This window comes from Elephas maximus, chromosome 1, assembly GCF_024166365.1.
Source record: "Elephas maximus indicus isolate mEleMax1 chromosome 1, mEleMax1 primary haplotype, whole genome shotgun sequence".
NCBI classification, from domain to species: Eukaryota; Metazoa; Chordata; class Mammalia; order Proboscidea; family Elephantidae; genus Elephas; species Elephas maximus.
In genome coordinates this window covers 183,423,526-183,449,511 of record NC_064819.1, presented here as the reverse complement: position 1 = coordinate 183,449,511, position 25,986 = coordinate 183,423,526, and the positions used below count along the sequence as shown (strand labels likewise).

At 38.5% G+C, this 25,986-nt stretch overlaps 2 protein-coding genes across 4 annotated transcripts in view; one reads left to right on the top strand and one right to left on the bottom strand.

Annotated features, from left to right (window-relative positions):
* Positions 1-25,986, top strand: part of TRAPPC3L (trafficking protein particle complex subunit 3L) — a 75,367-nt gene that overhangs the window by 16,256 nt on the left and 33,125 nt on the right. Inside the window, exons 1-3 of one of the 3 annotated variants that reach the window (XM_049899602.1) lie at positions 12,752-12,986; positions 15,553-15,659; positions 16,035-16,132. In XM_049899602.1, coding sequence (XP_049755559.1) covers positions 16,131-16,132 — 2 coding nt within the window. In that variant the 5' untranslated portion in view covers positions 12,752-12,986; positions 15,553-15,659; positions 16,035-16,130. Of the gene's footprint in view, positions 1-12,749; positions 12,987-15,552; positions 15,660-16,034; positions 16,133-25,986 lie in introns of those variants that run through there. The other 2 variants (XM_049899593.1, XM_049899610.1) reach the window with 2 other exon arrangements.
* CALHM4 (calcium homeostasis modulator family member 4) lies at positions 438-3,759 on the bottom strand. Its single transcript, XM_049899579.1, has 2 exons — positions 3,202-3,759; positions 438-824 (listed from the first exon to the last, which is right to left on the bottom strand). Exons 1-2 carry the CDS (start codon positions 3,757-3,759, stop codon positions 438-440), a joined length of 945 nt encoding a protein of 314 aa, XP_049755536.1.

Below are 25,986 nucleotides of genomic sequence, written 5' to 3'. Positions count from 1 at the left end.
GAGGAAAGGAGAAACTAACATTTATTAGCACTTATTTTATGAAGAGCACTGTGCAGAACACGTTACATACATTCTCACATTTAATCCTCATAACAGCTCTATGGGGTGGCTACTATCATTGTGCAGATGTCAAAATGACACACAGAAATGTTAATTCTCACACAGCTACTATGTAACAGAACCAAGATTCAAATTTTGATATGATTTCAAGTTCCGGATTGTTTTCATTAGACCAGTATGGGCATTTTAGGCATTACCACATCATCAGTGAAATTTCAAAAAGAGAGAGACTTTGGCACAATTATCAGGTAATTTTGGGTGTCCTTATGTAAATAAATATCAGAGGAGAGGGAAAAGATGAAGTGATTACACTGAAACTCCATCATCATAAAAATAAAGTATCTGTTAAGCCACCTGAACTATGAAAGGTGCTGACATCAAGGTTTTAATTCAATACCTTCTGATTTGCCTCCCTTATTATCTTCATCCACCGTGTCTCCAAGGAAGCTATAGTGACCCTGCAGTTCGTCACCCATGCATAGAAAACTAGGTACCGAAATGTCTCGCCAATCCTGACAAGAAGGAATACGGATGTGTCTGACGTTTTCACTCCCGGGAGTGAAGCCAAATATTTTCTTTATGCGCTGCATGATGAGGAGCTTCGAGTGCTGCTCTGCCACTTGTTCAAAGAGCTCCCTCTCGTTATGCAGGTGGGTGGTCCAGTAGTGATGCTGCAGAGAGGTGAGGGGAGAGCAGCACCTCGCCAAACAGCAGGAGACTAGAGCAGCGATGATTGCCAAGGTGATCAAAATCCAGCCCAGCATCTTCACATGGTTATTAAAAAGAAAAACAGAAAGCATTAATACATCGAAGAGTCAAGAAACAGGCATGGCAGGAGAGATCCCTACAAAGCTGAATGCTGAAATGTGGTAAGAACTTTGTTTTTCCAGCCTCTATCTAAAACGTAAACAAAGGGGCCCTGGTGATGCAATGGTTAAATGTTTAGCTGCTAACAGAAAGGTTGGCTCGAACCCACACAGCTGCTCCACAGGAGAAAGACCTGGTGACCTGCTTACATAAAGACTACAGCAAAGAAAACCCTGTGAGGCAGCTCAACTCTGTTGCATGATGTTGCTATGAGTGAATTCATTCAATGTCACCCAACAACAGCAAAATATTAACAAGAGGAATTTGCTGATCATTTCATGCAGATATAGGTCTGAAAGACTATATATGAAAAAAAAAAAAGAAAGAAATCAGTTGCTGTCAAGTTGATTCTGACTCATGGCAATCCCATGTATGTCAGACTAGAACTGTGCTCCAGATGGTTTTCAGTGGCTGAGTTTTTGAAAGTAGATTGCCAGGCCTTTCTTCCAAGGCACATCTTGGTGGATTTGAGACACCAACCTTTCAGTTTACAGCCAATTGTGTTAATGGTTTGTGCCACCCAGGGACTCCAAAAGAAAATATAGGCCTAGCCATTTCAACATGGCTTTTGGATTACACAGGAATTTGACCAGTTTACTTAGAATCGATTCGAAGTACTGTTCTTGAAGTGAAAGACATTATAACCCACCAAATACACTTGATGTAAGGTACATAAACTACATTCTCTGCTTTTAGCCCGATCTTACTTCTCAACCATCAGATACAGGCTATGCATTCTGTTGGTGCTTAATAAATACTTGATAATGATGGTGATGAAAATGATGATATGATAGATAATGGTAGACTCCTATAGTGTCTTCAATTATGTTCCAACAAGTATTCATTGATATTCTTCCTGAGTTGCTCTTTACCTCCTGTTTTTCGCCACCAAAGAAGAAAATCAGTAAGTAGAATTTATTTCCCTAGACATATTATTGATAGTATAGTCGTTGTGCCTTGGGGTATCAAACAGTTTTCCTTTCCATTTCCCTCCCCTTTCAAATAGTTGTTTGTTAACCAGTTTTATGATTTGTCTTCTAAACATACTTTGAAGGAAAAATGACCTGGGTTTTTCTGTGACTGTTTAGTGTCTAGGAGTCCCTGGGAGGTACAAATGGTTAACATGCTTGAGTGCTAACCAAAAGGCTGGAGGTTCAAGTCTATCCAGAGGTACCTCAGAAGAAAGGCCTGGTGACCTACTTCTGAAAAATCAGCCATTGAAAACCCTGTGGAGCACAGTTCTACTCCGACACACAAGAGGGCACCATAAGTAAATTTTTATTTAGTGTCTACCTTTAAAGACTGGAGTGACAGATTCCTGCTCTTAGAAATCTTTTTTTCTTTTTCTTTTTCAAATATTTACCAGTTGTGATGTAAAGTAAGAGAAACAAGTTCTACACATTTAGGAAAGCCAGCAGTGTACAGCCACAGTTTGGGAGATGAAGGTCTTTCTGCAGCTTGTGATTCATCAACAAGCCTGGAATTATCAGTGTGTGCACAGTGGGGTAGCTGTACTCTATGGAGGCTAAAACCTACAAAGTGATACTTCACCACAGCTTAACTTAACAGAGGCCAGCATGGTAGAGGAAAGGCCATCTCAAACCTGTTCCGTCAAGTCGATTCGGACTCATAGCGACCCTATAGGACAGAGTAGAACTGCCCCATAGGGTTTCCAAGGAGTGCCTGGTGGATCTGAACTGCCGACCCTTAGGTTACCCATTATCTCAGCAACTATCACTTATTGAGCTCCCATTGCGGGTTGGGCATGGTGCTTGGTTATGGGTGCTTAGATGTAAATAATTTAAGATACATTCATTCTCATCACAATCTTTAAGCCTAAAGAAGGAGATAAACCAGAAAACCAAGAAATATGTTATAGTAAAATAGTTTTTGATACAGTAAACACGGATGCTGAAGAAACACAACAGAAGCGAAATTGACTTATTTGAAGAAGAGTATCAGGGAATACTTCGCAGAGGAAATGATGCTGAAATTGAGACTTAAATTATTAAAGAGAAGTTAGCCAGATGTAAGAAGCTGGCAGAGAGCTGTAATAAGGGAAGAAGACAGAAAAATAAGAGCATGAAGAGTTGATAGAATCTTTAGAAATTTGGATTCACGAGGTCACAGGGATCCTGCAGAAAAGTGGTCAGGGGCCAGATATTGAAAGACCTTGTATGTCAAATAACACAAGAAGCAGCAGGAAAAAGAAAATTTTCCACTGGCTGTATTTGATATGAGATTGTTTTTCAGAAAAAAAAATCAAGAACTTACTTGAGACTGGTATCTGTGCAGAAGAGCCACTTCATCTCTTACTAGGATCACATCAGAAGGAGCCGATCTGCAACACGGAAACCCAGCTAGGATCTCTTCTCGTTTGCTGGCACTGATGTTGTCAAATGCTGGGTAATGGTCCACAGATGTAAACTCACTTGCTGCGCATTCATAGTAGGTGCCCCTCAGTAGGGTCACTGCCAGCCACGTTAATGGAGCAACAAGTGCTCTCCCGGTGATGCTGAAGAACCTAAGGCAAGCCAGCTTGCGTTCCAGGGGGCTGATTTGGCGGCATGGAGGGGCACAACTACAGCAGTATTCGCTAGTAATTGTCCACATTTGGCTTCTCAGAGCATAGCCAGCAATCAGCAGGATCAAGGCAGGAATAACTAGAAAAGCAGAACCGTAGTAGAAATTTTTCCCAACTTGACAGGGACAACTGAATGTGAAAGAGGAGAGCAGTTGTTGCCCACCAATCGTCAAAATAGCGATTAAGGAATTGATAAATGTTCCACTTCTCTGCAGAGAGGATACAATATCATTGAAAGTTGGGCTCATGGTGGGAGGCTCTTACATGAATCAGCTTGTAGTCCTTTCTGATCGTTAGACTCCACCAGCTATAGCCATTTAATGGGATAGTACTGGTTTAACTGGTTGTGTCAAGTGACCCAGCATCCCTACATGTTTAAAGGATGCGAGCATCTTTCCTTGTGTACTTTGTGAACCCTGAGCTATTAAAGGCACTTGAGATTACAGATGGAAGAAATTGAGGGACAGACTCATCTGTATGAGTGAAGAGGGAAAATTTCTTCAGTGTATCTTCCAACTAAAAAGATGGTAGGGTAGCCTGCTTACAAAGCAAACTGCTGCCATCTTCCCATGTGCTACTTTGTATGGCGTGAAATGCTGAGCACCACCAAATAAAACATTGGAAGCAAAACCAAAAATTCTTACCCTTGTACTACACCAGGATTTAGTCACCATAAAGTTACAATATAGAGAACAACAGAAATGATCACATACAAGAGCAATCCAAAGTTTAGGGGTGGCTGGAGGGTTCATGACCTAAGGATTCTGCCAGAAGATCCCAGAAGCTTTCTCAAAGAAAAATAACAAGGCCTGGTCAGCCTTACAGCCAGATCTCTCTCTCTCTCACTCTCTTTCACACATACATACACACACACAAACTCACACATTTAACTTTGCATGTTATTGTTGTGGTTAGGTGCCATATAGTTGGTTCAGACTCATAATAACCCTATGTACAACAGGACGAAGCACTGCCCAGTACTACACCATCCTCAATCGTTGCCATGCATGAGGCCATTTTTACAGCCGCTGTGTCAATCCATCTCACTAAGGGACTTCTTCTTTTTCGCTGACCCTTTACTTTATCAAGCATGATGTCCTTCTCTAAGGACTGATCCCTCCTGATAATGTGGCCAAAGTACATGACAAGGAGTCTTACCATCCTCACTTCTAAGGAGCATCCTGGCCATATTTTTTCCAAGACAGACTTGTTAGTTTTTCTGGCAGTCCATGGTATAGTCAATATTCTTTGCCAACACCATAATTCAGCAGCATCAATTCTTCTTCAGTCTTCCTTATTCCTTGTCCATAGATTGAAAATACCATGGCTTGGGTCAGGTGTACCTTAGTCCTCAAAGTGACTTCTCACCTTTTCAACACTTTAATGAGGTCTTTTGCAGCAGATTTGCCCAGTATAATATGTTATTTGATTTCTTGACTGCTGCTTCTGTGGTATTGATTATGGATCCAAGGAAAATGAAATCCTTGACAACTTCAATATTTTCTCCATTTATCATGAACTTCGCATAAAAATTTAAGATTTGTTTGTATTGATAAATATTGCTATGTTTTATTGAAAAGTTAAGTTACAGATTTCTTTATATGGTGACCTTTTGTTACATGAAAATGATGTTTGGTTATTAATAAAGTTATGTATATATAATCAAGAAACAAAATGATCAAATATGTACAATGTTTGATATGTTTATTTAATCAACAAACATTTGTTGTACAGCTTGTATATAAAAGGCCCTGGGCTAGGCTTGGTTGGGTTTATACAAAGGCAGATAAGATAAAAATTTATCTTCTTAAGTACACTCTCAGCTGGACATGGTTAAATACAGAACTAGTGAGTTTAAACATAGTACTGAGGAATTTATCTGGAATACAGTACAAAAAGACAAAGAAACAATATAAAAAGCAGCTATGAGAAATGGAAAGCAGATTAAGAAACTCCATGATCCATCTAATAGGAATTCCAGAAGGAAAAAATAGAGGGGAAATACAGAGAAGTAATATTTGAAGAGAAATAACTGAAAATTTTGCAAAATCAGAGAAAGTGTTAAATGTTCTGAGCATCTAAACACATCATAGCAAAACTGAAAAGTGTTAAAAATATACAGAGATTCTTAAAAGCTACCAGAAAGAAAAGACAGCCTACAAAAGAATGACAATAGACTGACAGCAGACTTCTCGTTAGTAACAATAGAGACCAAAAGACAGTATCTTCAGAGTGCTTCGTGTCAGCTAACCTATCATTTAAGATTGAGAGGAAAATAAAGATACATATAAAAAGACTAAGGTAATTTCTTGCCTACAGAATATAGTTAAAAGAATTATTAAAGGATATACTTCAGCAAAAAGAAAAATGTACCCTAAGGAAAAACATGGGAGCAAAAATGACAAACACAAATATATTTTAAAAATCCCTTTAATTTTTAACTGTGTAAATAACTACTTTTTATTTTAGAAGATACAACTAAGACAATACATTGCTACAATAGGATACCACTACATATCTATTAAAATGACTAAAATTAAAAAGACCGACCATGCTGAAAGTTGTTGATGATAAAAGTTGTTGACGATACAGAGTAACTAATGGTAGGAATGTAAAATGGTACAACCACTTTGGAAACTGTCATTTTCTTAAAAAGTCAAACATATATCTGCAATAAGATGTACAAATGAAAGCATATGTTCACATGAAACTTGTACACAAGTGTTCATACCAGCTTTATTTATAATAGCCCCAAACTGGAAATGACTCAAATGTCATGAATAGGTGAATAGATCAACACAACTGTACATATACTGTATATTCGTATAATGGGATTTTTTACTCAGGAAAAAGAACAAACTATTGTTATATACAATAAACTGGGTTTATTGTTATATACAACATGGATGAGTTCAAAATAATTTTTCTGAATGAAATAGTTCAGTCAAAGAGTACACATTTTATATTTCTATTTATATAAAATTCTACAAAATGTAAATTAATCTACAGTGAGAGAAAGCAGACTTGTGCTTGACTAGGAAGGGGAGGAGAATGGATGAGAGGAAAGGGGCAGAGAAAACTTTTTCAGGGGATGGAAATGTTAATTACATTGATTGACTTGATGACGTCAGGAGTATACATATGTAAGGAGCCCTGGTGGCACAGTGATTAAAAGCTCAGCTGTTAACCAAAGGGTCAGCAGTTCAAATCCACCAGCTGCTTCTTGGAAACCCTATGGGGCAGTTCTACTCTGTCCTATAGGGTTGCTATGAGTTGGAATCAACTCAATGGAAACAGGTTTAGTTTTTTTTGTTTTGTTTTGGTTTATACGTATGTCAAAACTAATCAAACTATATATTAATTCTACCTCAATAAAACTATAAAATTTTAAGGATAATCATTAAAAGAATAAAATATAATGAATAGATTATCCCCCGAACAGAGGAAATAAAAAGGGAATATTGACAGAAAAGGAGATGGTAAACAAAGGAAAAAGAATGGTAAAAATAGAAAACACAAAATAATGGCAGTAATGAGTCCAAATACATCAATAATCACAACAAAAAATTAATAGCTAGCAATTACTGAGTGTTTACTACTTACTAGGCATTGTTCAAAGAAATTTATATGTATTATCTCATTTAACCCTCACAATAACCTTACGATGAGGTCCTAATGTTATCTTCAGTTTTTCACAGATGAGACAACCAGGATGCAGAGAGATTAAGAAAACTGCACAGGGTCACTCAGAGAGTGAGTGGAAGCATCAGGATTAGAACCAAGGTGGTCTAGCCTGAGCTTTTAACCACTATGCCAAGGCTGGATTAAACTGACATGCAGAGAGATTTAAAACATACAGCCATGCTGCTTATAAGTGACACACCCAAAACTAGACCACATAAACCTTGAAAATACATGTAGATAGGAACAATGATATTTATATATGGCAAAACTGAACTAAAGGCAAAAAATTGTCAAAAGGGATACTTTTAGACACTATCATAACAAAAGAAAATTCATTATGAAGATATGACGATCATCAACGTGTATGTCTGTGACTGCACAACTTTGACATACATAAAACAAAAAGTGACAGAATTACAAGAAGATATTCTTATAATCACAGAAGGAGATTTTTAATATACCTTTATCAGAAATGAATTGATCAATTAAACATCAGAAAGGATATAAAAGATGTGAAGAACAAAATCAGCAGGCTTTGTCTATATTTGTATTTATATTCACACTTTATATATTTCCAAATCATAAAAATAAATATTTATGTAAGTGTCCATCACCACATGCCTGTCAGTTTGTGGTACTATGGGGGCTTGCCTGTTGCTGTGATGCTGGAAATTATGCCATCAGTATTCAAATATCAGCAGAGTCACACCTGGCAGACAAGTTTCGGATGTGCTTCCAGACTAAGACAGACTAGGAAAAAGGACCTGGCAGTCTACTCCTGAAAAGATTTAGCCAGGGAAAACCTTATGAACAGCAGAAGAATGTTGTTTGACATGCTGCCAGAAGATGAGTCCCTCAGGTTGGGAGGCATTCAAAAGATGACTGGGGAAAAGCTGCCTCCTCAAAGTAGAGTAGATTTTAGTGACGTGGATGGAGTCAAGCTTTCGAGACCTTCATTTGCTGATGTGGCACGACTCAAAATGAGAAGAATCAGCTGCAAGCATCCATTAATAATTGGAGCGTAGAATGTGCAAAGTATGAATCTAGGAAAAATGAAAGTCGTCAAAAATGAAATGAAATGCATAAATATAGATAACCTAGGCATTAGTGTCTTGGAAGAAGCGCAGCCAGAATGCTCCTTAGAAGCAAGGATGGCGAGACTGCGTGTTACATACTTTGGACATGTCGTCAGGAGGGATGAGTCCCTAGAGAAGAACATCATGCTTGGCAGAGTACAGGGTCAGCGGAAAAGAGGAAGACCCTCAACAAGGTGGATTGACACAGTGGCTGCAACAATGAGCTTAAGCATAACAATGATTGTAAGGATGGCACAGGACCGGCAGTGTTTCATTCTGTTGTGCATAGTGTCGCTATGAGTTGGAACCGACCCAACGGCACCTAACAACAACAGACATTAGTGAGCTGAAATGGACTGCTATTGGCCATTTTCAATCTGACAATCATATGGTCTATTATGCTGGGAATGACAACTTGAAAAGGAATGGCACTGAATTCATAGTCAAAAAGAACATTTTGAGATCTATCCTTAAGTACAATGCTGTCAGTGATAGAATAAAATCCATATGCCTGCAAGGAAGACCAGTTAATATCACTGTTATTCAACAGCCACTATTACACAACAGCCACTAAGGCCAAAGATGAAGAAACTGGAGATTTTTACCGACTTTTGCAGTTTGATATTGACTGAACATACAATCAGGATAATTACTGGAGACAGGAATGTGAAAATTGGAAACAAAGAAGAAGGAAGAGATGATGGAAAAGCTCAATAGCCTCAGTCAGAACGAGGCCAGGAGCCAACTTTGGATTAGACCATCAATTGCTCATAAGCAAGTTCAAATTGAAACTGAAGAAAATTAGAACAAGTCAAGAAGAGCCAAAGTATGACCTTGAGTATATTCCACCTGAATTTAGAGCCATTTCAAGAGTAGATTTGATACATTGAACACTAATGAGGAAGACCAGACGAGTTGTGGAATGATATCAAGGTCATCATATATGAAGAAGGCAAAAGGTCATTAAAAAGACAGGAAAGAAAGAAAAGACCAAAATGGGTGTCAGAAGAGACTCTGGAACTTGCTCTTAAACGTTGAGTAGCTAAAGAGAAAGGAAGAAATTATGAAGTAAAAGAGTTGAACAGAAGATTTCAAAGGGCAGATGGAGAAGACAAAGGAAAGTATTAAAATCACATATGCAAAGACCTGGAGATGCAAAAGAGAACAAACTCTGCATTTCTCAAGCTGAAAGAACTGAAGAAAAAATTCAAGCCTCAAGTTGCAATACTGAAGGATTCTATGGGGAAAATATTAAATGACCAGGAAGCATCAAAAGAAGATGGAAGGAATAAGCAGAGTCACTATACCAAAAAGAATTGGTCAACGTTCAACCATTTCAGGAGGTACCATATGAGCAGGAACCACTGGTACTGAAGGAAGAACTCCAAGCTGCACTGAAGGCATTGGCTAAAAACAAGGCTATAAGAATTAATGGAATACCAACTGAGATGCTCCAACAAACAGATGCAGCCCTGGAAGTACTCACTCACCTATGCCAAGAAATTTGGAAGACAGCTACCTGGCCAACCAACTGGGAGAGATCTATATTTATGCCTATTCCCAAGAAAGGTGATCCCACCGAATATGGAAAAGTGATCTATATTTATGCCTTTCCCAAGAAAGGTGATCCCACCGAAAGTGGAAAGTATTGAACAATGTCATTAATATCACACACAAGTAAAATTTTGCTGAAGATCATTCAAAAGCGGTTGCAGCAGTATATCGACAGGGAACTGCCTGAAGTTCAAGCCTGATTCAGGAGAGGATGCAGAACCAGGGATATCATTGTGGATGTCAGATGGATCCTGAATGAAAGCAGAGAATACCAGAAAGATGTTTACCTGTGTCTTATTGACTATGCTAAGGCATTCGACTGTGTGAATCATAACAAATTATGGATAACATTGCAAAGAATGGGAATTCCAGAACACTTAATCGTGCTCATAAGGAACCTATATATAGATCAAGAGGCAGTTGTTAGAACAGAACAAGGGGATAGTGTGTGGCTTAAAGTCAGGAAAGATGTGCATCAGGGTTGTATCCTTTTACCATACCTATTCAATCTGTATTCTGAGTGAATAATCTGAGAAGCTGAACTATATGAAGAAGAACGGGGCATCAGGATTGCAGGGAGACTGATGAACAATCTGCGTTATAAAGATGACACAACCTTGCTTGCTGAAAATGAAGAGGGCTTGAAGCACTTACTGATGAAGATCAAAGACCACAGCCTTCAGTATGGATTATGTCTCAACATAAAGAAAACAAAAGTCCTCACAACTGGACCAATAAGCCACATCATGATAAACGGAGAAAAGATTGAAGTTGTCACTCACTTATTGACCCAAAAGACCTCTCTAAAATGTTGAAAAGCAAAAATGTCACCTTGAAGACTAAGGTGTACCTGACCCAAGCTGTGGTGTTTTCAATCACATTATATGCATGTGAAAGCTGGATGTTGAATAAGGAAGGCCAAAGAACTGACCACTTCAAATTGTGGTGTTGGCGAAAAATATTGAATATGCCATGGACTGTCGAAAGAATGAACAAATCTGTCTTGGAAGAAGTACAACCAGAATGCTCCTTAGGCACAAAGATGGCGAGACTAAGTCTCATATACTTTGGACATGTTATCAGGAAGGATCAGTCCCTGGAGAACGACATCATGCTTGGTAAAGTACAGGGTCAGTGAAAAAGAGGAAGACGATGGATTGACACAGTGGCTGCAACAATGGGCTCAAGCATAACAACGATTATGAGGATGGCACATGGCTTGGCAGTGTTTTCTTCCATTGTATGTAGGGTCGCTATGAGTCGAAACCTACTTGACGGCACCTGATAACAACAGTTGAATGAAAATGAGGTAATGAAAATGGAAATCATGTTATAAACTGTGATGTTTGTATAAACCAGTTGCCGTAGAGCCGATTTGGCTCACGGCAATCCCATGTGTGTCACAGTCGAGCTGTGCTCCACAAGGTTTTCGATGGCTGACTTTTCAGAATTATATCACCAGGGCTTTCTTCTGAGGTCCCTCTGGGTGAACATGAACTTCCAACCTTTTGGTTAGCAGCCTAGGGCACTAATTGTCTGTACCACCCCAGGATGCCGAAATTTATATACCAAAAAAAAAAAAAAAAAACATGTTGCCATCAAGTGGATTCCATCTCCTAGCGACCCTATAGGACAGAGTAGAACTGCCCCATAGGATTTCCAAGGATCAGCTGGTGGATGTGAACTGCTGACCTTTTGGTTAACAGCTGAACTCTTAGTCACTGTGCCACCAGGGCTTCAAAGTTTATATAAGTGTACATTATTATTAATCTGCTACTGAAAAGCTCCCTACAACCCACAGCCTACCAGAACTGATTTTCCTAAGAATGGTGTCATAGAACATAAGAACTAATGGAAATTTCTTAAATATTATAGAATTACATTCAATATATTCACCTACAAGAAAAATATATAATAATTAGTGCTTTATATAGTACATTATAATGTGTTTTATGACACGCATTGTCTCTTTGATACTCACAATTATTCTGTGAGGTGGTTATTATTATTGCCATCCGGCAGATGGGGAAGCTCAGCAATAAAATGGCTTGCCCACGATCACGCAGCCAGTAAAAGTCAGAACTGCAAATTTTCCTGGGCCTTCCAAATCTCCCTAGGTTCTTTCAACTATACCACAGTCCTCTTCACAGTGTTCACTAGCCTGTCTCTGTATAGCAAGAATTTTCCAGGACAAATAGGGCTAACAGATTCAAGATGTAAGAAATTGTAAGCTACTCTCTTAAACTGAATTTTATTCTTCTATTTCTGGAATAATTTTGATCCCTAGCACCCTGCCGTTGTCAGGATGAGAGGGTTTCTCATTTGAACTTTAAATATCTCTACTTGTGCATAAATAAAGATAGCCTTACAGCTAACCTCTCAGGCACTATTAAAATAGAAAAAAAGGTAAGGGCTTGTTTTCTCTGCCAGAATCATTATACATTATTAAACTGTAGAACTCCAATTTTGAGCAAGAGTTTTATAAGAAAATGTCACCTAAATTCTATCGCTCTTTGACATTACTGCTTATGAAAACAAAAAGGTTATCGGATATAGCTGAATTTTGTCATCACAAAGGATTGGGAGTCTATGTTTTGGGGACAATGTGATATCCATTAGAGTGTTGATTAGGATTTAGTACCTATAAATTGCTGATTGTGTCTCTCTACTTCATACAACAATCAATACAAAGACTGGATCATGCTAACATTTAGATCTATCTTGGATTGTGAAGGTTTCTGTTTACGATTTTAAAACAATGCATTGGCATAAGAACAAAACACCACTTTTGACGTCCCTTGGGTTAAACAATTTTCGGTATCTCAGTGCTTCTGGTTCTGAGCCCACGCGATCAGCTTTTAGCCCTCTACAATCCAGCTTAGCCTCACAAGTGAAGCAGTTATTTGATCTGTGGCAAGTTACGTGGCTGCAAGACAGCTGTATTTTCACAATGTTTTTCCTTGTCAGTTCAATAAAAAGCAAAAGCAGTAGAGTGCAGAAGTAGCACTTCTGTCTCAAAGCAAGGAGGAACTGACAAAAACAAAACAAGAGAACACAGACCTAAGGTTACAGGCAAAAAGAAAAGAAACTGAAGATCATAGTCGTCATCTACAAGCGCTATGTCTCGCCCTGCACACGGAAGACCAGGATATCATAAAATAGTAAGATCTTTTTATATCATATTCTCAGCGATTGTTTTTCTATTTCAGAGAAAATGTTTTCTGGAGTGATTTCTGATTTATTTTGAAAGGTGATGTTACAGGTAGAATTTTTTCAGTGGAGCAAAGGGAGTGTTTAGCAGAGGGAGTCCTGAATGACAACTGTGGGAATAGTTATAATTATCTCTTACACACTGCAGTAGAATCATCAATTCTTTATACATATTTTAGCATGTTCTTTTCTAACTAATTATGTCCATAGAAGTGACAGATTTTTCTTTTGCCTCTGACAGAAAATATAAAAAGATCAAGAAGTTCTTTGCTGCTGCTTCATGAAACAAGAATGTACATAAAACAGTTAAATTGAATAGTATTAGATAATCAGGAAATTAGGTATTAAATGTTTGCCTTTAAAAATACACTTCCTACTCTTAAATATGTTTATTATCATAATTTGACATGCGTTAAATCCTGTGTATATTTCAGGTTCAGAGTTATTTTTAAAAACTTAATGTTTTGCAGATTATATATTCTCTTTTAATCCTCCCATTATTGTTTTAAGCATTAAGAAGTCGCAGATGTGAAAACTCATCATTAAGTTTAAAGCACTGTTGGTTATTTTAGGAGACTGACAGGCATTGGATAAACTTAGGTAAATTCAGCCCAAGGTACTTAGAATTGTAGCCGACCTGCCGTCAGACTCCAGTTGGGAATGCTTTGCAGGCTCCCTCTGTGGCATGTTGACATCTTGATTCATTTTTCTGTGCAGCTCTCAGGCACTAAAAAAATAGTGTACATAATTATTGTATATATTCATGTCATACCTAAATCATTTGATTTATATATTAATTTAAAAAATTATCCTGAGATCTCCAAAGCTCCTGAAAAATTAATGGTATTCTATTTTTTCTATGTGAGAATGGTTGCTTTTTATTGTTTTAAAAACTGTGAAGATGAAGTTATGTCGACACTTCCTGTGGTCAATGGTACGGATTTGAGACCCAGCTGGGCATGTAGTCCAAGGTACAGCCCTTGGCCATGAAGCAGAATGAAGTGAACTGAAGCAAACTGGCTTTTATGGGTATTGAACTTGAAACTCAGCTGGAAGTAAAATTTATTTCAGATATATCCATCAGAAAGAGAAAGGGAAGGAATGCCATTGTTTGACCTTGATTCTAAATGGCACAATGCTGAGTCTAACAAGTATAATTTTATCTCCTTGTGTCTTTTTTCAAATGCTTTTGTTTTGCTACTAGTGGCAACAAAAGATTTATGTCCCTGTTCCCATGCCTGTCCTTTCTCCGTTTCTCTCTCTCCTTCCTTCCTTCCATCACCTTTGCTTTTTTTTATGCTTATTTTCGTATGTATTAGGTATAGCAATAATTTGTCTCCTGCAGCTCTTTATATGTTAGGCAGATATTTCACTTATCGCTTCCAGACATTTCTTGCCATTTATGATTGGGTTCTTGGGAGATTTAAATGAGAAGAACAAAACAAAAATTGAATACATGGTGACACTTCAGTGATTTGTTTAACAGGATTTTTGCTTATACCACTTGCTTTACATCCCTTGTTTCCTAGTAAAGATATTAATGTACTCATTATTTTCTTATACCTGAATTGTACATAGTAGTGTTCTTAATGTTTTAATTAATGCATATTCTATATACATTTTGATTTATATTTGCCACATAAATTACATCCATGTGTGTCATCCAAATATTTAACTTCTATCAGTTGAAAACTCATTTAGTGATAATATTCCACCTGATTAAAGAAACGTGTTTGTCATGATATAAACCCATACATAAGGGAGTAGGCACTGGTGATTTGGGGCCAATTTTGGAAATATTTGGATTAAAATTATTAAATATAATATTGAATAAATAATTTTATGGGTTTGTTGAGCCATTGCTGCCCATGATAAAAAGTATATGTATATATATACACATGTATGCATATGTGTATGTGTATATGTATATCTGTATATGTATGTATGTGTATGCATATATATATATAAAGATAGAGAATGAATATGTAGTATCTTCCTCTCTACTTTAGACTGTCCATGATACCTGGTGTAGAGGTGAAAACACCTCTTTCAACCTGAAGTCATATTACCCCTTTATGAAAGTACAAGATTATGTTCGAAGTAAGATTAATTTCCTTAAGCAGTGGTTCCTCTTCCCCTCTCTCCCTCCCCTGTTCACCTCTACTCCAAACAGTACCTTGCTTTGTTCACCCCAGAGATAAATGCTTTCAGAGTAGAAGCCTGGAGTCTGAGGCTCCATCCTGACTCTGCTACTTGCCGACAGTTGGGCAAGTCCTCAGCCCTCCTGAGGCCTCATTCCCTCAACTGTAGGATGAGAGCATTGGAATAAATTATTTCTCAGATCCCCTTCCCTTTCACAGACAATATTCAAAAGCAGAAGCAAAATAGAAAGGCTTTTAAGAATGGGTCGATTGAGCTTTGCAATTTCTGTTTCCTGTATTCTCAACATATCTAAGCTAAGCCAAACCTCATTAGTCCTTGGTTTTATCTTTTATTTTTAATTTACTCTGAAAATAGGACATATTTTGAAGATCTACAAGGAAAGTGAAAATCCCCCTTTGATTTGTTTGTAAAAAGAAGAAGAAAGAAGTCTCATCAAATTATTCCTTCCAACTGAAAACAGGGTAGGCATATATCACAGGCGATTTTAAAACAATAGGAATTTATATCACCAATTAGTATAAGAAGGGACTTCCTCCGTGAAAGTATATCTGAATTTATATAATGTAAGCAAATGCACAGAAAGATGTTCTGACATGAAGACATTTATTTCACAGCTACTTTTCCCTCAGCAATGTATCTAAATGTGAGCGCAATTTGTTCCCAAAAGTGAAAGATTGTGGCAACAATTAGTAAAAAAAAAAAAAAATAGGAGAGTGGAAAACATGAACAGATGATCTCTAAGGCTGTTTCCAACTCCAAGATTTTGTAACAAATAACTATAGTAGTATACTGTTTGTAACTTTGCCTATAAAGTGAAATCATCTCTTTTTCTCCAGAACAAAGATCTTTTTGTCCTTACTTATGGAGCTCTGGTCGCCCAGCTGTGTAAGGATTACGAAAAGGATGAAGATGTAAACAAATACCTAGATGAAATGTAAGTAGAAGGCTTTCATTCTTGTGGAATGCAAGTCATTTCTTAATATTACCTCCGTTTCGTTCTCCTTTGATAACTTCTTTCTCTCCCTTTCAGAAGCTCTTCTTCCATTTCGGTGAATCATCTTAAAGTTGAACATAATTTCGTACAACCGCCACTTGGGGTTGATAAAAACCAAAACCAAACCTATTTCCATTGCCGTCGAGTTGATTCCAACTCATAGAGACCCTATAGGACAGAGTAGAACTGCCCCCACAGAGTTTCCAAGGAGCACCTGGTGGATTGGAACTGCAGACCTCCTGGTTAGCAGCTGTAGCACTTAACCACCAGGCTACCAGGGTTTGATAGCATAAAGGAATAGGAAGGAATTCTTTCCATGAATATCCAACATAGAACATTTTCTTTTTAGTTCTTTGCTAGTCACCTAGAAGTAAAAAATGTGGTAAAACACTTATTGTTCTTTTAACAATGATAGAACATCAAATTTGATTCTTCTCTGCACTTTTTTGCTTTAACACAACTCCTTCCAACATAAATATATGCTTATATAAGCATTGAGCACTTATGGAAGAATATGCAAAAAACTGCCCGCAGTAGTCCTCCCAGGGAAGTGACCTATAGGCCTGGGGGCTAAGGGTGTTACTGTTGGTATGTGCCGTGGAGTCAATTCTGACTCATAGTGTCTCTTTATGGCAGAGGAGAACTTCCTCATGTGGTTTCCTAGGCTGTTTTTTAATCTTTAAGGTAGCAGATTGCCAGGTCTTTTCTCCCCTGGAGCAGCTGGTGTGTTCAAACCTCTGGCCTTTCCCCTAGCAGCCCAGCACTTAACCATTGTACCACCAGGGCTCTGAGGGACTGTGGGTAAAAGGTAGATTTGCTTTTCACTAGGTAGGGTTTTTACTGTTTGGATGTTTTTACCATGATGATGCTTTACTTAAAAAAATAAATTAATAAATAGAAAACCTCATTCCTTCCTTTTTCAAGTAAAGCTCATTCTTTATGTATGACTCTTTGTACATAAACTTTAATTTGTTTTTTTTTTTAATAACTTTTATTAAGCTTCAAGTGAACGTTTACAAATCCAATCAGTCTGTCACATATAAGTTTACATACATCTCACTCCCCACTCCCACTTGCTCTCCCCCTCTTGAGTCAGCCCTTTCAGTCTCTCCTTTCTTGACAATTTTGCCGGCTTCCCTCTCTCTCTATCCTCCCATCCCCCCTCCAGACAAGAGTTACCAACACAATCTCAAGTGTCCACCTAATATAATTAGCTCACTCTTCATCAGCGTCTCTCTCCCACCGGCTAACCAGTCCCTTTCATTTCTGATGAGTTGTCTTCGGGGATGGTTCCTGTCCTGTGTCAACTGAAGGTCTGGGGAGCATGGCCGCCGGGATTCCTCCAGTCTCAGTCAGACCATTAAGTTTGGTCTTTTTATGAGAATTTGGGGTCTGTATCCCACTGATCTCCTGCTCCCTCAGGGGTCCTCTGTTGTGCTCCCTGTCAGGGCAGTCATCGATTGTGGCCGGGCACCAACTAGTTCTTCTGGTCTCAGGATGATGTAGGTCTCTGGTTCATGTGGCCCTTTCTGTCTCTTGGGCTCTTAGTTGTCGTGTGGCCTTGGTGTTCTTCATTTTCCTTTGCTCCAGGTGGGTTGAGACCAATTGCTGCATCTTAGATGGCCGCTTGTTAGCATTTAAGACCCCAGACGCCACATTTCAAAGTGGGATGCAGAATGATTTCATAATAGAATTATTTTGCCAATTGACTTAGAAGTCCCCGCAAACCATGTTCCCCAGACCCCCGCACTTGCTCCCCTGACCTTTGAAGCATTCATTTTATCCCGGAAACTTCTTTGCTTTTGGTCCAGTCCAATTGAGCTGACCTTCCATGTATTGAGTGTTGTCTTTCCTTTCACCTAAAGCAGTTCTTATCTACTGATTAATCAATAAAAAACCCTCTCCCACCCTCCCTCCCTCCCCCCCTCGTAACCACAAAAGTATGTGTTCTTCTCAGGTTTACTATTTCTCAAGATCTTATAATAGTGGTCTTATACAATATTTGTCCTTTTGCCTCTGACTAATTTCGCTCAGCATAATGCCTTCCAGGTTCCTCCATGTTATGAAATGTTTCAGAGATTTGTCACTGTTCTTTATCGATGCGTAGTATTCCATTGTGTGAATATACCACAATTTATTTACCCATTCATCCGTTGACGGACACCTTGGTTGCTTCCAGCTTTTTGCTATTGTAAACAGAGCTGCAATAAACATGGGTGTGCATATATCTGTTTGTATGAAGGCTCTTGTATCTCTAGGGTATATTCCTAGGAGTGGGATTTCTGGGTTGTATGGTAGTTCTATTTCTAACTGTTTAAGATAACGCCAGATAGATTTCCAAAGTGGTTGTACCATTTTACATTCCCACCAGCAGTGTATGAGATTTCCAATCTCTCCGCAGCCTCTCCAACATTTATTATTTTGTGTTTTTTGGATTAATGCCAGCCTTGCTGGTGTGAGATGGAATCTCATCGTAGTTTTAATTTGCATTTCTCTAATGGCTAATGATCGAGAGCATTTTCTCATGTATCTGTTGGCTGCCTGAATATCTTTAGTGAAATGTGTGTTCATATCCTTTGCCCACTTCTTGATTGGGTTGTTTGTCTTTTTGTGGTTGAGTTTTGACAGAATCATGTAGATTTTAGAGATCAGGCGCTGATCGGAGATGTCATAGCTGAAAATTCTTTCCCAGTCTGTAGGTGGTCTTTTTACTCTTTTGGAGAAGTCTCTAGATGAGCATAGGTGTTTGATTTTTAGGAGCTCCCAGTTATCGGGTTTCTCTTCATCATTTTTGGTAATGTTTTGTATTCTGTTTATACCTTGTATTAGGGCTCCTAGGGTTGTCCCAATTTTTTCTTCCATGATCTTTATCGTTTTAGTCTTTATGTTTAGGTCTTTGATCCACTTGGAGTTAGTTTTTGTGCATGGTGTGAGGTATGGGTCCTGTTTCATTTTTTTGCAAAGGGATATCCAGTTATGCCAGCACCATTTGTTAAAAAGGCTATCTTTTCCCCAGTTAATTGACACTGGTCCTTTGTCAAATATCAGCTGCTCATACGTGGATGGATCTATGTCTGGGTTCTCAATTCTGTTCCATTGGTCTATGTGTCTGTTGTTGTACCAATACCAGGCTGTTTTGACTACTGTGGCTGTATAATAGGTTCTGAAGTCAGGTAAGGTGAGGCCTCCCACTTTCTTCTTCTTTTTCAGTAGTGCTTTGTTTATCCGGGGCTTCTTTCCCTTCCATATGAAATTGGTGATTTGTTTCTCTATCCCCTTAAAATATGACATTGGAATTTGGATCGGAAGTGCGTTAAATGTATAGATGGCTTTTGGTAGAATAGACATTTTTACTATGTTAAGTCTTCCTATCCATGAGCAGGGTATGTTTTTCCACTTAAGTATGTCCTTTTGAATTTCTTGTAGCAGAGCTTTGTAGTTTTCTTTGTATAGGTCTTTTACATCCTTGGTAAGATTTATTCCTAAGTATCTTATCTTCTTGGGGGCTACTGTGAATGGTATTGATTTGGTTATTTCCTCTTCGGTGTTCTTTTTGTTGATGTAGAGGAATCCAAGTGATTTTTGTATGTTTATTTTATATCCTGAGACTCTGCCAAACTCTTCTATTAGTTTCAGTAGTTTTCTGGAGGATTCCTTAGGGTTTTCTGTGTATATAATCATGTCATCTGCAAATAGTGATAACTTTACTTCTTCCTTGCCAATCCGGATACCTTTTATTTCTTTGTCTAGCCTAATTGCCCTGGCTAAGACTTCCAACACGATGTTGAATAAGAGCGGTGATAAAGGGCATCCTTGTCTGGTTCCCGTTCTCAAGGGAAATGCTTTCAGGTTCTCTCCATTTAGAGTGATATTGGCTGTTGGCTTTGCATAGATGCCCTTCATTATGTTGAGGAATTTTCCTTCAATTCCTATTTTGGTAAGAGTTTTTATCATGAATGGGTGTTGGACTTTGTCAAATGCCTTTTCTGCATCAATTGATAAGATCATGTGGTTTTTGTCTTTTGTTTTATTTATGTGGTGGATTACATTAATGGTTTTTCTGATATTAAACCAGCCTTGCATACCTGGTATAAATCCCACTTGATCAGGGTGAATTATTTTTTTGATGTGTTGTTGGATTCTATTGGCTAGAATTTTGTTGAGGATTTTTGCATCTATGTTCATGAGGGATATAGGTCTATAATTTTCTTTTTTTGTAATGTCTTTACCTGGTTTTGGTATCAGGGAGATGGTGGCTTCATAGAATGAGTTGGGTAGTATTCCGTCATTTTCTATGCTTTGGAATACTTTAGTAGTAGTGGTGTTAACTCTTCTCTGAAAGTTTGGTAGAACTCTGCAGTGAAGCCGTCCGGGCCAGGGCTTTTTTTTGTTGGGAGTTTTTTGATTACCGTTTCAATCTCTTTTTTTGTTATGGGTCTATTTAGTTGTTCTACTTCTGAATGTGTTAGTTTAGGTAGGTAGTGTTTTTCCAGGAATTCATCCATTTCTTCTAGGTTTTCAAATTTGTTAGAGTACAATTTTTCATAATAATCTGAAATGATTCTTTTAATTTCATTTGGCTCTGTTGTGATGTGGTCCTTCTCATTTCTTATTCGGGTTATTTGTTTCCTTTCCTGTATTTCTTTAGTCAGTCTAGCCAATGGTTTATCAATTTTGTTAATTTTTTCAAAGAACCAGCTTTTGGCTTTGTTAATTCTTTCAATTGTTTTTCTGTTCTCTAATTCATTTAGTTCAGCTCTAATTTTTATTATTTGTTTTCTTCTGGTGCCTGATGGATTCTTTTGTTGCTCAGTTTCTATTTGTTCAAGTTGTCGGGACAGTTCTCTGATTTTGGCTCTTTCTTCTTTTTGTATGTGTGCATTTATTGATATAAATTGGCCTCTGAGCACTGCTTTTGCTGTGTCCCAGAGGTTTTGATAGGAAGTATTTTCATTCTTGTTGCTTTCCATGAATTTCCTTATTCCCTCCTTGATGTCTTCTATAACCCAGTCTTTTTTCAGGAGGGTATTGTTCATTTTCCAAGTATTTGATTTCTTTTCCCTAGTTTTTCTGTTATTGATCTCTAGTTTTATTGCCTTGTGGTCTGAGAAGATGCTTTGTAATATTTCAATGTTTTGGACTCTGCAAAGGTTTGTTTTATGACCTAATATGTGGTCTATTCTAGAGAATGTTCCATGTGCACTAGAAAAAAAAGTATATTTTGCAGCAGTTGGATGGAGAGTTCTGTATAAGTCAATGAGGTCAAGTTGGTTGATTGTTGTAATTAGATCTTCCGTGTCTCTATTGAGCTTCTTACTGGATGTCCTGTCCTTCTCCGAAAGTGGTGTGTTGAAGTCTCCTACTATAATTGTGGAGGTATCTATCTCGCTTTTCAATTCTGTTAAAATTTGATTTATGTATCTTGCAGCCCTGTCATTGGGTGCATAAATATTTAATATGGTTATGTCTTCCTCATCAATTGTCCCTTTTATCATTATATAGTGTCCTTCTTTATCCTTTGTGGTGGATTTAAGTCTAAAGTCTATTTTGTCAGAAATTAATATTGCTACTCCTCTTCTTTTTTGCTTATTGTTTGCTTGATATACTTTTTTCCATCCTTTGAGTTTGAGTTTGTTTGTGTCTCTAAGTCTAAGGTGTGTCTCTTGTAGGGAGCATATAGATGGATCGTGTTTCTTTATCCAGTCTGTGACTCTCTGTCTCTTTATTGGTGCATTTAGTCCATTTACATTCAGGGTAATTATAGATAAATAAGTTTTTAGTGCTGTCATTTTGATGCCTTTTTATGTGTGTTGTTGACAATTTCATTTTTCCATATACTTTTTTGTGCTGAGGCGTTTTTCTTAGTAAATTGTGAGATCCTCATTTTCATAGTGCTTGACTTTATGTTAGTTGAGTCGTTACGTTTTTCTTGGTTTTTATCTTGAGTTATAGAGTTGTTATACCTTTTTGTGGTTACCTTATTATTTACCCCTATTTTTCTAAGTAAAAACCTAACTTGTATTGTTCTATATCGCCTTGTATCACTCTCCATATGGCAGTTCAATGCCTCCTGTATTTAGTCCCTCTTTTTGATTATTGTGATCTTTTACCTATTGACTTCCATGATTCCCTGTTATGTGTTTTTTTTTTTTTAATTAATCTTAATTTTTTTGTGTGATTTCCCTATTTGAGTTGATATCAGGACGTTCTGTTTTGTCACCTTGTGTTGTGCTGATATCTGATATTATTGGTTCTCTGACCAAACAATATCCTTTAGTATTTCTTGTAGCTTTGGTTTGGTTTTTGCAAATTCTCTAAACTTGTGTTTGTCTGTAAATATCTTAATTTCGCCTTCATATTTCAGAGAGAGTTTTGCTGGATATATGATCCTTGGCTGGCAGTTTTTCTCCTTCAGTGTTCTGTATATGTCGTCCCATTCCCTTCTTGCCTGCATGGTTTCAGCTGAGTAGTCAGAACATATTCTTATTGATTCTCCCTTGAAGGAAACCTTTCTTTTCTCCCTGGCTGCTTTTAAAATTTTCTGTTTATCTTTGGTTTTGGTGAGTTTGATGATAATGTGTCTTGGTGTTTTTCTTTTTGGATCAATCTTAAATGGGGTTCGATGAGCATCTTGGATAGATATCCTTTCGTCTTTCATGATGTCAGGGAAGTTTTGTGTCAGGAGTTCTTCAACTATTTTCTCTGTGTTTTCTGTCCCCCCTCCCTGTTCTGGGACTCCAATCACCCGCAGGTTATCCTTCTTGATAGAGTCCCACATAATTCTTAGGGTTTCTTCATTTTTTTTAATTCTTTTATCTGATTTTTTTTTCAGCTATGTTGGTGTTGATTCCCTGGTCCTCCAGATGTCCCAGTCTGCATTCTAATTGTTCGAGTCTGCTCCTCTGACTTCCTAGTGCATTGTCTAATTCTGTAATTTTATTGTTAATCTTTTGGATTTCTACATGTTGTCTCTCTATGGATTCTTGCAACTTATTAATTTTTCCAGTATGTTCTTGAATAATCTTTTTGAGTTCTTCAACAGTTTTATCAGTGTGTTCCATGGCTTTTTCTGCAGTTATCCTAATTTCATTTGTGATATCATTAAGCATTCTGTAAATTAGTTTTTTATATTCTGTATCTGATAATTCCAAGATTGTATCTTCATTTGGGAAAGATTTTGATTCTTTTGTTTGGGGGGTTGGAGAAGCTGTCATGGTCTGCTTCTTTAAGTGGTTTGATATGGATTGTTGTCTCCGAGCCATCACTGGAAAACTAGTTTTTCCAGAAAATCCGCTAAAAAAAAAATGCAGTCAGATCCCTATCAGAGTTCTCCCTCTGGCTCAGGCTATTCAGATGTTAATGAAGCTGCCTGGGGAGGGTGGGGGAGGGAACAGAGAGCTAGGAGAGTAGCACCTCAGAATATAGCCAGAGTTGCTTGTCTTGCTTGGAATGACTATTATATCTGAGATTCCCGCGGGGCTCGTCGCCTATGTGTGCTGGCTGTGTGGAGATTGCCCCCGGGGGGTCTGGCCCACTGGAGTCACGGTCAGATCCTCCGCTTCCAGCCCCACGCCCAGCGTCAAGGCTCCCCTACTGGGACGGTGCACTCTCGACTCCAAAATCAGTCACTGCCTCCCGGGGACTTCTCGTCCCTCCAGCCGCGTGGCCGTGCCACCACCGAGAACCAGTTGGGCCTCCTCCCGGGGTTAGTTCAGATGGGTGGAGCAGCTCCCCGTGCTTGTGCCGTGACCGAGTGTCCCGGCTGGGACGCTGTTCTCCCCGCTCCAATACCAGTCGCTGCCTCCCAGGGACTTCTCCTACTGGCTGCATCCCATGCCACCCGCGCGACCCGGCTGGTCCCCTTCCTGGGGTTAGTTCAGGGGGGTGGAGCAACTCTCCGTGTTTATGGCGTACCTGCGTCCAGTCCAAATCCCTGCGGGACGGTTCCCCGGCTCGGACGCTGCTCTTTCTGCTCCAAGACCAGTCACTGCCTCCTGGGGACTTCTCCTACCGGCTGCGTCCCACGCCGCCCATGGAACCGGCTGGTCCCCCTCCCGGGGTTAGTTCAGGGGGGTGGAGTAGCTCTCTGTGCTTGTGCCGTACCTGACTGGTACGCTGGCTCCAGGCTCTGGAAACAATCGCTGCTTCCCCGTATTAGTTCGTTCTCTGTCTCTAAATCTGTGTTTGTTGTTCAGGGTTCGTAGATTGTTATGTATGTGATCGATTCACTTGTTTTTCCGTGTCTTTGTTGTAAGAGGGATCCGAGGTAGCGTCTGCCTAGTCCGCCATCTTGGCTCCGCCTCCTAATTTGTTTTTTTTTCCCAAATAATTATTTGATCATCAGATTATTGCCCAGCAATAAAATATCTATCAACATTTTTGAGCCTCTTAATTGTGGACAGGGCAATGACTGGAAAATGTGTACCGATTAGAAGATTTTTTTTCTATTTAGGTAGGTTGGAGGGGAAGGTTAGCCCACTTGAGCATTTTAGAGCTTTTAAAAAAGGTTCATTGCATTTTCAATTGGAAGACAGAAGAAGACAGCATAAAGGAAAGCTTGAAGATTTTCTTTTTGAACCCTTGATTTCCTCCCTTCAGAAATGCCTTTTCTATGTTTCTTCTTTTTCTATTTAGAAAGTTCTTTTTTTTTTTTAATTGTCCTATGTTTGTTTTGGTCCATGTGGCTTTTTTTTTTTTTTGATGCTGTTGTTAGGTGTGGTTAAGTCGACTTCGACTTATAGTGACCCCATGTGACAGAGTAGAACTGCCCTATAGGACCTTCTAGGCCTTTCTTCCAAGGTGCCACAGGATGGGTTTTAACTGCCAGCCTTTGTGTTAGCAGTTGTATGGCCAGGGCTCCTTTCTTATCAATTAGGCTGCTTGGCTGAACCGTCTGTAACTGTGGGAGCTGCGTAAGCTTGTGTCTGACTCATGAAGACCCCATGAGTGTCAGAGTAGAACTGTGCTCCCTAAGGTTTTCAGGGGCTGATTTTTGGCTCCTGTTGCCTTTACGTTGTTTTGTGGAATAACTGTAGAAAGCAAAGGAGCTCATTTATTTGACTAAAAATCATACCTTTGTTTTTTTCTTTTTTTTTGTTAGCTAGTTGAGTGCACATAAACAAATATGAAAGAAATATTAGGTAAAGAATAAATTTTGATAGGCTACAGAAAAGCCTTGCCTTAAGAAAAAAAAATAATTCACATCTGGATTTCTTCATAGCTTCTCTTGAGAGCATGTAACATTTTTAATTAGATTTATAAAACATCTGCTTTGCAGAAACATTCTTTGAACAAAGAAAACTTACATGGACGTTAGTTACACTATTCTAGTGTTCGGACTTCCCATCGCTCTTCCCAGAGGCTATGGATATGCCTCGTGGTCATTAGAAAACACTGAAAATATTTTAAAATCCTGATATCACTATTTGTGTACTGTAGACATTCTGTTCTCTAAGATCTCTTCAGTGTGAGCTTCCAGGCTAGATTTATTAAAGCATTTTTTCTTGAAAGTTAAGTAAGCTAAATTGAATATTTCTATCCGTTCAGAAATACAAATAGAATATCTCAATGGAATGAATCAATTAATAAATACTTTGACACCAAATCAATCTTCCCTCAACCATTTGGTCGCCAAAGATCTCACCTCTTTTTAGACCCCCTGGTACAATTCCGGAAACCCTGCTGGCGTGGTGGTTAAGTACTACCGCTGCTAACTAAAGGCTTGGCAGTTTGAATCCGCCAGACGCTCCTTGGAAACTCTATAGGGGCAGTTCTACTCTGTCCTATAGGGTCGT